This window comes from Diuraphis noxia, unplaced genomic scaffold (assembly GCF_037042655.1).
Source record: "Diuraphis noxia isolate RWA-SAM2 unplaced genomic scaffold, SU_Dnox_SAM2 contig0003, whole genome shotgun sequence".
Classification (NCBI taxonomy): Eukaryota; Metazoa; Arthropoda; class Insecta; order Hemiptera; family Aphididae; genus Diuraphis; species Diuraphis noxia.
In genome coordinates this window covers 55470490-55482281 of record NW_028301713.1, presented here as the reverse complement: position 1 = coordinate 55482281, position 11792 = coordinate 55470490, and the positions used below count along the sequence as shown (strand labels likewise).

The window sequence follows — 11792 nt, the reverse complement described above, 5'->3', positions numbered from 1 at the left end:
TCTCCAATTATTGTTTCCGTTAGTCTTTATATTGTTAAATTAGTCGTTATTGTGGTGTAGCCGTATATAGCGAAATGATTCTTAATTTTTTCATATTAATATAGATTTAGACAAAACCCCCTCCGAAAATATTTCCTACCTACGCCCATGGATAGTATATAAATTGTTTATTGTTATAGGTAAGTAATAAAAATAAAAGTTCCGTATTTTTTACGTGATAATTTTTTTAATTTGAAAAATAGTATTTTAAATGCGTCTTGGGTCGCAAGTACTCGCAACAAACTTGAGCTGATTTCTGGTTTAAAATAAACTAGAACACTATAAGTCTAGAATAGATATGAAATCAAGATTAAAATCATATAAAAAAAATGAACAAATGGTACATCCCTTTACAGTAATCAGTGATAATACCTACTGAAACTGATTGTTAATTTATTGCTTCCTTAGACGTTTCATTATCCGTTGTATAATATATACCGCTATAAGTGGGAGGAGAAAAGCAGCAAATATATCTAATAATTTCGATTGATACAAATTTAAGTGAACCATTTGACTTTTTAACAGTTCTTTCGATTCATTTTTATTTCTTATTACATATTCGGTCCAGTAAACTGCTGTATCGAGTGGTGAATGTGGTCGATCATTATACAACTGTTGCAGTTTTTTCATGTTAATTCTGAAATTAAACATCACATTTAGAAATAAAATCAAGTAAGGACTAATGATAATTCGATATGCATACGTATATTTCTCGGTCAACACTTCATTAATAGCATTTAAAAGACCGTCACTTTCCAAATGTTTGTATTCTATAGTGACAGCCACTTGTTTGTCAATCAACAATTTGGTATTAAAAACTTGATCACCAAATATCGGTATACTTACCATTGGTTTGCCACAGTGTATTGTTTCAATTACGCTCATTATACCAGCATGTGATATAAATAGAAGTACCTTTGGATGCGCTACAAAACGTTTTAAAATTATTTTGGATGTTTAACAAATATATTGACTAGGTTAGTCGTCGTTGTTTATCAACCTAAAAGATCTCGCTGTGGTAACCATTTGACAATTTTTACATTCACTGGTAGCTGTATAGTTTTGTTTTTTTCAGCATCAAACTTCATGATGACTCTTTGTTTAAGTTTCGAAAATGCATCGAGTATGTGGCGCAGTTTATCGGCGCCCAGCGATGCTTCCGACACGACAGAGCCCAAACTGAATAGGACCACACCATGATCGGCATCATTTATGAAATCGTTCAAGTCCTGTGTATTTATCAACAGACAATAAACATTGACGTGTGTAATTAAATTTTTTAAGTCATAATACCTAGTACGAGTATATGTATTGTAATTACTTGCGGGACAGGTTTTTCGTCGACTACATGAATACCACCAACCTCAACGATTCCGGGCGGTTTGGGAAACGGTAAAAACATACTATGATAATCGTTTGTCATGATCAAGCTTAAATTAGCCATCGATTTTATTGTCGATTCCGTTTGTATCCCGTAATGATTTTTAATAATTTCCCGAATTATGGGGGTGTATATCCAATTAAACGAGACGCCGATGATTGCCAATTTCACGGTATTGCTGACTCGCTGGACAAATGACATGTGGTCCGTGAAATTACTGAAAACACTTGGCATATAAGACACGGTCGTCTCCATTCCCATCACTTCGTTCATCCACGGAAATTTGATCATTGGACAAAAGCCAACAATCGGCGCGTCCACGACTGTGGCGATCGGTGCAAATATTGGCGTAGATGTAAAAAATTCAGCTATCACCAAGTCAAATTTTCGACCGGACTTTAGGAGTTTTGCAACTGTCGGATGATTGAGAATAGTCGCGTATGAGTAAACGTTTCCGATTACGCGCGTAATCGATTTAATTATTCCATTGTTGTTGGCATTGAATTTCGAGTGCGGTTTCAACCTGGAAATGTTGATGTGCGATAAATTGGCTCTTTCCACAGCATCCGGGAAATTCGTGATTGCCAATATTTTGTGTCCGCGATCCAATAGCCTGTGAATCAATGGTTGGACGACACGGTAATGGCTCTGGGCGGTCGTCGGGAAAATTACCAGGATTTCCGATGACCTAGTCTGTGCGATTGTTAAAGCACAAAAAACGACGGCGGCATACGCAAACACAATAGACTTCATTTTGTTTTTCTTCGCTTCTACATTGGGAGTACAGATTTCATTAATCTTTAATCATGGTATATAAATTATTAAGTAAGCAAATTATCTGGATTTATATAGGTTTTATTTCTGTAATAATAACTAATAGGCTTCATATTATTTATATTAGGTAAATACACATTAATAGAACATTATTAGTAAATTGTTTAAAAACACGAATAAATTAGATTAATAAAACTAATATAGGATTATAGGAATATAATTAAAAAATATAGATTGTATTGTTGAAGTACGTAAGTTTATTAGTTTGTATAAATATAAGTGCAACTATAATAAATTATAATGTATAATTTAAAGGTTTGTTCTCAAACGATTTTACTGGATTCACTTATCACGTATATTGTACCTTGTATGAATAAGTACTTACTAATGAATGACATCAAAATACAGTAGTCTGAAAATAGATACAGTATTAAAGCGTACTTGTTGTATATTCAATGTAGTATACAAATATGTACTACCTACCTAGCCACCTAGGGCCATAATATATTAAATTGATATGAAAAAATATAGCCTGCAGTTGTCAGTTAGTATAATATTCAGAAGTTATAGGTAATCATAAGTTATACCTGTTTAAGAACCTTGAATTCAAGTTTCAAAGCATATTATTATCCATTATCAATTATGTATGAAGGATAATATGAATTCAATTGCAAGAATGCGTATTGCAAAAAATTATCACCTTCAAATATAAATACTGATATAGTATTTAAGACAAGTTTAAAAAGAACTATCTATATAATAACTATTCAGTTAAAAGTAACCGACTAAGCACTAATCAAATGTATTTGCATTTCATTGATGTAATAGCCTAAACTATAGGTCCTATAGGTTCCTATATATAGGAATATAGGTATGCTACTCGTATATCTTATATAGATAGTTGAAAAATAAGTTGTAGAATATAGATTAGGCTAATTTCAGACATATATCAAACACGCGGCCCTCAGCTCAATTTTTTGTGGTCTATGACTACCTATATCTGCAATAACTCTTCTTCTTCTTTTTCTTCGCATTCTCTCCCTATACTATTTGGGATCGGCCACCCTGGTTCTCAATTTTCACTTATTATGATCCTTAGCATCCTCCTCACAAACACCAGTTATTCTCATATCGTACTCTATATATAACTTTGAATCATCTCTTTTTCGGTCTTCCTCTTTTTCCATCCACACCCATGTTCTTTGTCACTGAAACTGCTTCAGTTTTTTCTCTTCTTAAAACATGTCCAAGCCATCTCAACTTCTTCTCACGCAATTTGTCAACTATTGGAGCCACTCCTATACCACCTCTTTTATACTTATTTTGTCCTCTCTCGTCACTCCACTCTTCCACCTTAACATTCTCATCTCCACAACACTAATTTTCCTCTCCATTATTTTATATAGGTATAGCCTAACATTTTGATCCATACATCATCCCCGGTCTTACTACAGTCTTATAAAATTTACCTTTGAACCTGATTGGAATTCTTCTATCGCATAAAACATTTGATGCTTCTTTCCACTGCATCCACCGACACTAAATCCTATGCATAATATCTTGGTCAAAACCACCATTCTTTTGTAATATGGATCCTAATTCCTAAATACTTGAAACTATCAACTTCTTCCACTACTTCACCAACCATATTCACTACACGCCTATTCTGGTTTACTATTTGGACTCTATCTCCAAGATGAAAATTAAACTCGATATACACATTTTTACTTCCACTAATTTTTAACCCTTTACTCTCCATCCCGCTTCCCTCCATTCTTCCAGTCTATATATAGTTCACCTCCTCCAGACTCTCTACAACCAACTCTACATCATCCGCAAACAACATGCACCATGGTACCTCACCTTGTATACTTTTTGTAATTTCGTCTATTACTACAGAAAAAAAGTAACGACTCAAACCTTGGTGCATTCCAACTCCAACCCTAAACTCCTCAGTTTCACCAACAAGGCTTAAAACCCTTGTGTTCGTTCCTATTCTTACATGTCTTCAATTATATTTACATACCACATACGCCTTTGACAACCCTTTATTAATGTCCATTTCAAAACCTCTCTAGGAATTCTGTCGTAGACCTTCTATAGATCAAAAAAATCATACATAACTTCCTTTTTTTCTCTTTATACTTTTCCATCACTTGTCTTACACAAAATATCGGCTCTATTGACTTGTCGGGCATAAAACCAAACTAATTTTTATTTTAAAAGATGTCTCGCCTATAATCTTTAAATCAATTATCTTTTCCCAAATCTCCATAGTGTGACACTTAAGTTTTCTTTATAGTATTCCTCTATAGTTTCTACATTCCATAAATCTTTCTTCAAGCGCCTGAAATTTTTCCTCCAACTAATAACCTGTTGAAGAACTTCGTCAACCAGTCTACTCCTAATCTCCCTAGCACTTTCCCTGTACCTATATATTAATGGACAAAAACACAAAATAATAATAAAAAAATTAAACTATTAATGCCGTTTCACAACTATCTTTGTACCTACCTAGACACCTATACACAGTAGTACTATAGTTTCAACTTGTTTTTCACCAAATTGAACATTGACTGTTAGCATGACTTGTATAGTTGTATTTACATTTTATCTTCACATAGACGTATAGGTATACCATATTGTAAGGTAATAGGTAAAGGTATCTATGTTACCGGTAAAGGCGTAAATTAAGGAATTAATGTTAATGACTAGTCAATAACGATATTTCAGTGCAAATTAGGCAGTACACGATATTGAATAGAAAATATCGTTAATGTCTGTTATTATCAGTGAATGATGCATTTAGAAATATTTCCCAGGTAATGGCAATAACTCCAGGCTTTTCCAGGCATAATTGATAAAAATATAAAATAATTTATTTGTTGGTTGGATTAGAAATGTTCATACATACTGTATAATATATATATATATATTACTTAAATATGGAATAATCGTATATAAATCGATGAGATTGAAACTACAGTACAAATAAGAACATTTTTTACTCTATAAAACTACTGTATCTATTATTGAATAAGTGACTTTTACTTTATTATTGTACTTATTAAAACTATGACAAAATATATTATGTATTTATTATTTATAAATATATTTTCCAACATTTAATGTTATCATATTAAATGCACTGTACAATTACTTCAAGTTAAAAATAATACGAATAATACTGCATTTAATACAGAATATTAAAATATAATATATTGAATTATTATAATGTATATAATAATAATTTTACCATAGCAGGTAGATTGGCGGAAACGGGAATCGAACCTTTTTTAAATTGGTGGAAACGGTACATGCCCATTCTAATACCAAGAAGACAAAACTTCAATTAGGAACTACTGTAAGAGTACCTACATATACCTGACGTGGGTAGAGCACGTGGCTGACCGCTTAATCTTTTGGCGGTCATTGTTGCATATGAAGCTGATGTGTATAAAATATAAATAGTATAAATTATGTAAGTACAATAAAAATGAATTGTTAAAATAAATTAATAACAATATTAAAATAAATTACTATGTAGGTACGGTGTATGGTATGCTAAAAAGCTAAAACATAGGTTCACTAGATCACAACTGGTTCCAAGTCCTGGAAATATATTAAACTACGAAAAGACTATCCACTTTTCCAATTTTCGAAGATCGGTCTTGATATTCAGTAGCCAGTCCTACTTTTTGGATTTGGCAATACCAAGCTTGAGTTAAATGAAACCTACATCCAATGATTTTAGTTTGTGGCCAAATTTCATAGAATGCGTTAATTATAGCTTTTTAAAAAATCCTTCGTTACATATACTGCGGCAATAATAATACACCTAAAGAATTGCATTTCTGTAATATCAAGCGAAATGTATGAATATAAGTTTAAGTATTCTTGTTTGGAAGTAAACAAAAAAATCAATGGAATATAATTTCCGTTTTTAAGACCATGGATGGTAAGCATTTGGGTAAAAAAAATGAGCTGAATATTTAAATGTCCCGTCCATGTATAAGTATAATTTCTCAATTTCTTTTAAGAATAAAATGTTTGATGTACATGAAAATATTACTTTCTCTTGATCATTCACATGTAAAAAAGGCTCTTTTTGTTTAGTTTTTAAGACCATTTTTCCAATGATAAATAAATTTCTTCTAAATTTGTGGGACACGTTGGTAATATATTCGCCGAGCTTCGTATACATTCTTCCTTATTCGTTTTATGTCTGTTGTATTAAACTGTAAAGCTCACCATTTTAACTAACTTTTTTTTAAATAATTTTTTTTTTAGCCTAACTGATGGTTCATCCGTTTACACCCTGAACTAACAATTTGCCTCGATATTGTATTCCGATCATATATGGTGAATGGTTGTGTGATACATTTTCACCATGATGTTGTACGACAATGATTTTCTGTGTACATTTTAGTATGACTATTTCTTTTAATATATCGCCAACGTGTTGATTTTTTTTGTTAACTGATCCGATACTAAATTTATAACTACCTATAACTAATAACGTTTTACTTCGATTACTTTCAATAAATTCAGCCATTTGTAAAAAAAATAATAGTTTTGATTTATGAAAACGACGTAAAGATAGTATGATACATTGATACACGCATAGACACTGTGCTACTGTAGTTATGACGGTATATAGACTGCACAAGCATCGATTTTACAAAAATAAGTCAATTATTATTGATATTTTATCTTGGCTATAAAAGATAGTGACTCGCTATAATACCTATATAACAATCGGTCTGGGTACATTCTACATATTATACAATAACCTCATTATAATATTATGGTAGATACCAATCAACCAGTCACTCACATCTAAATTAATAGACAGCGTACTAAATTCCAGCATAAGACTATGCATTGAGGCTTTCAAATCAAGTCCTATAGAAAGCATAAGAGACATAGCGCAAGAAGCTCCTCCAGAGCTAAGAAGAGCAGAGAAGACACTCCTCTACGCTGCTAACATCATTAGAAATGCAGACAATCCAACCAACAAACACATAGCCGAAATCACTAAAATTGCCAATGATGATAAAATCCAATTGGAAAATATACTCAAAGTAAACCCTTACAGTTTCTCGCCATGGTCTATCAAATTGGACATAAATATGGAGCTAGCGCAAAACAAAAAAGAAAATACGAACCCAGTAATATACCAAGAACATCTGAGAAAAGTACTTGATACGTACCAAAACTGCAACATGTTCTTCACAGATGCTTCAAAAACTGAAAAAGGAGTTTGTATTGCAATTGTACACCCCGATACAACTATCAGATATAGATTACCAAATGAATGTTCTATCTTTTCTGCTGAGGCAATAGCCGTCCTCAAAACAATAGAATACATACAAAAACAAAACAAAATGCTAACAAATAATCTGATACTCACTGATTCATTGAGCACACTACGAAGCTTAGAAAATACTACAAACCCATCTGACATTGCTAAGAACATACAAGAAAAAACCAACGAACTAAAGCTTAGGGGAACAAATATCACTTTCATTTGGGTACCAGAACACACAAATATTAGGGGGAACGAGACGGCAGACCAAGCAGCAAAGGAAGCGGCACAACCTAACAACCAGAATATATTACAGTTCCTGGACATAGTAACATATGACGACATCAAAACCCAAATTAAAAACAATATACTAATAAAATGGCAAACGCACTGGTCAAAACAACGGACCAAACTCAATGAAATAAAAAACACAATCCTAAGTTGGAAAAATCAATATCTCAGCAGAAGAGAAAAAATTATTATAAATCGTCTCCGAATAGGCCATACAAGGATGACACATAAACACCTCATGGCCAAAGAAGAACCCCCTCAATGTGCAGCCTGCGGGGTTACACTAACTGTGATACATATAATAACAGAGTTTTATCAATATTCAGAAGTTTTGGAGAAATACAACATTCCACCCAACTTGTATGGAGCTCTGAGACCGAGCAACGAGACCACATCGAACATGATAGCCTTTCTCAAAGGATCGGATTTATACAACAAAATTTAACGTATTGATAAAAAAAAAATTGTAACATTAACTTAAATAGTAACCATATGTAGCATCATATAAACATTGTAATATCCTTAACATTGTATCTTAACAAAAAACTAATAGCCTTTGTTGTTGATGTTTTTTTAGTTCAATAAAAAAAAAAAATATATATATTATGGTAGTTGCCAATTGCCATCAGTCATCACATCACAATCAAACTCGGCGACCACTATTTACGAAAAAACATTATATTATAGATATACAAGTTATTATTATAATTTTTAGTAATTTTCTATTTGTATAACATTAATAGCTACTGTATATTATATTAAACATTTTTTGTGGTTGAAAAGTGAATCGGCCGAAAAGGGAAGGGTACGTTTTTGGTCGAAGACGGTCATGCCCATATTTTAATACAGAACACTGACATAAATGATCAACAATAACACGGTACCTACCAGAATAAAAATAATAATGTTGAAAAATATATTGGCTTATTGACTTATATTGTAAATTCAAAAACGTATTATCTGGATAGAATTTTTGAATACAGTTTGTCATTACCACAAAAATGATCGAAATAAAAACAAAATTATAATAATGACAATAATAACATTTTTTAGTCCAAGTGCAGTTCAATGAAAATGAACCATTCAAATTTTCTAGGTGGGTATTATATATTTATATATAGGTATCTGTTACCTTACGCGTATTATGCCCGGGATTATTACTTATTAGAGTGCGACCACTACATAGTGTTTTTTTAAATCTATATTTTTCGACGATACATTATTATTTGTATACTTTGCGTATATTTATAATGTATTAGGTACATATTATGGGTAAGCATAATTTAAATATTTAAAATTTAAGTTAAAAAAGTTCAATTTGTTAACTTGTGATCCTATTTTTACTTGATACCTACCTATCTGCTTTTTCAGTATATACAAGTCTGGTGGTAGAAAGTTAGGTATATATAGTTTAAAAATAAAATACCTATGAGAATAGTAAAGTTAAATTATTTTAAAACTAACAAAAATGAAAAGCATATTAAAATTGAAGGAATAAGTATGAGAGTATATTTGTATATTATAAAATCGAGAATCAGAAAAAACATATTTTTTTTTGTAATTATGATAGGAACCGTGTATGTGTTATATTTTTAAGCATTTTGAATATGGACGAATACATTTTTATTGGCATTTTTAGAAAAATAACTAAAATTAATCAAATGCAATACAACTGGAAGAAAACGTATTTATTTTTCTCGATTATTTTAAAAAGTACTGAAAATTTTCAATTTCGAGGTCCCAAATAGATCCAATTACCTCCCAAAAACCTCCATAATTTGACTCCCTTCGCTGAAAAATCCTGCGTATATCATAATCACTTTGTTATGTACATGTTGACGTGAGCTAAATAGACTACGCTTAGGCTCAATGGTGTCCGTAGGAGGAAGGCAAAGATGCCATTGCCCCTCCTGGGAATTTTCAAACACAATTTTTGATTTAATGACACGCATATTAATTATATAACACCATTTTATTGAGATACATTCATGAAGTTCTATGTAAATTTTTATGTATGTTAAACTATTTTAGAATGAAGACACTAGAAATATATTAAAATTTAAAACATCCTTTTTGATCGACTTTTGAATTTTGATCTTGTCCCGGGTGGGATTTTATTCTGCGGACACCTTTACTATTGAATGTATACAAATGGCGAATTTATACAGATTACGGCAAATATATTTTAAAACAAGTTCACGCCTGCCTGAATTTATACTACTTCGATAAAAGCCATAAAATACATTTTCAAAATTATGTTTTTCGATAATTAAATTTTTAAATATTACATACGTTTTCAAGTTTCCGATTGAATGTTTTCGAACGAAATACGTTTCCAACCAAATACTTTTGAGACGAAATGTGTTCCAAATCAATACAGTTTTAGATATAAATATAATTCAGAAATAACATTTTCCGACCAATTATGTCGTACCTACTTATTGATTTGTATTTAATTCTTAAGTTATATAACACTATAATGCTATTGTTGCTATCAATATTCAATATATTTGATACATTATTATCTACCAGGTACTGAGGTACCTACCTACGAAATGCAGACTAACAATATTTATAAATATTAAATTATTATAATAAAGGCATAGGTGGTGCAATTTATACTATGATTTATAATAATGACTGAATGCATATAATGTTTAGGTAGGTTGAACATTAATTGTTTGATATGCACTATAAAAATATATACCTATAGTTATGAGTAAGATGATAATATATAGTCTATAGTCCAATTTACATTGATATTAAGATTAATAGGCACTATTGGTATATAACTATAATATAATATTATTAATATTATATATAATTATATCATGCTCATGTATATATTAGATACCTCGTACAATGTGTAAGCTACATTCAGGAATAGGACATCGGGTCAGTTTCGTGGACAGTATTTTTCATTATAATTTGTACCTAATGCATTAATATCAAAATTAAACATACACCCACCTAATTTTGTAAAACATAAAGGATGATAATTTTTTTACTTGTAATAAATCTTATCATTGTTTTGAAATGTTTAAGCTAGTGTCACAGGTACAAGAAATTGTACTATAATACATTGTTGTTAAATATTTAGTAGGTAGGTACTTGCATAGTTGTATACATGGGTACTTTATTTAATGGATAAACAATATCCTTCAATAAATCTAATTTTTATAACTTAACTATTGTTAAAAATGTTGACATTTTGACTGGTACAGATACATTTACTTGTAATGTACCTATATTGTTTCTATACAAACTATTATATAAGGTTAAACTAGAAAACGAAATAGAAACAAAATAAATAGTAAATACACAAAATTACCTAATGTAAAACACTAAAACTCGCACAAAGTTGAAAAATTAATGGTTTGGAGCTGTATAATTGGTAAAAGATACCCCATTAGAAACACATATTGAGTATGAACTATACATAAAATATATTATAAATTAATAATTATTAAAATTAAGTAATCTACTTAAGCCTTTGCTTATAATATTTTATAGCTATCCATGTATATATATATTATTACATAAAACACATAATTTAATGCATTTTGACATTTAATAAAAAGTATATTTATACCTATTGCAGATAAAGTTGTATACGATCAACATAAAATTGAAATAACATCTTACCAATAGCTAATGCCTAATATTATAAGTTCAATGTCCAAATATTGATGACTGTGCAGGCTGTGGTCCGGAACTATTTTTTTGTATAGGTTACTTAAAATAGGTTCACAATGGTACCTATATCCCCCTTCCCTCATAAACCATTATTTGAATAGTTAAATGCATTTATAACAGAACGTGCCTACCGTAGAATGGATGAGATCATCTATCATCTATTCTGTGTCCTTACAATGATATAATAAACTTATTACATAATCATGATAGGCACCAACCAATAGGCTATTTTATTATAATACTTATAAACTACTGTGTGTGTACAAATTCATGATCATACTGTTATTAATAATATAAATGAAA

At 30.7% G+C, this 11792-nt stretch overlaps 2 protein-coding genes across 6 annotated transcripts; one reads left to right on the top strand and one right to left on the bottom strand.

Moving 5' to 3' along the window:
• Window positions 1-206: 206 nt before the first annotated feature.
• On the bottom strand, window positions 207-11537 carry LOC107165487 (UDP-glucosyltransferase 2-like). Of its 5 annotated transcripts, none has more exons than XM_015513739.2 (6): window positions 2580-2598; window positions 1361-2190; window positions 1040-1268; window positions 743-965; window positions 412-676; window positions 207-326 (listed from the first exon to the last, which is right to left on the bottom strand). In XM_015513739.2, exons 1-5 carry the CDS (start codon window positions 2590-2592, stop codon window positions 433-435), a joined length of 1539 nt encoding a protein of 512 aa, XP_015369225.2. In that variant the 5' UTR covers window positions 2593-2598; the 3' UTR covers window positions 207-326; window positions 412-432. The 5 variants fall into 5 exon arrangements, with proteins under 5 accessions (XP_015369225.2, XP_015369224.2, XP_015369227.2 ...); XM_015513738.2 differs by having other exon boundaries at window positions 416-676; XM_015513741.2 differs by lacking the exon at window positions 2580-2598 and adding an exon at window positions 11439-11537 and having other exon boundaries at window positions 207-676.
• On the top strand, window positions 6841-8238 carry LOC149057559 (uncharacterized). The gene is made up of 2 exons (XM_089223451.1): window positions 6841-6846; window positions 7009-8238. The coding sequence occupies exons 1-2, from the start codon at window positions 6841-6843 to the stop codon at window positions 8236-8238; spliced, it is 1236 nt and encodes a 411-aa protein (XP_089079577.1).
• Window positions 11538-11792: the final 255 nt, after the last annotated feature.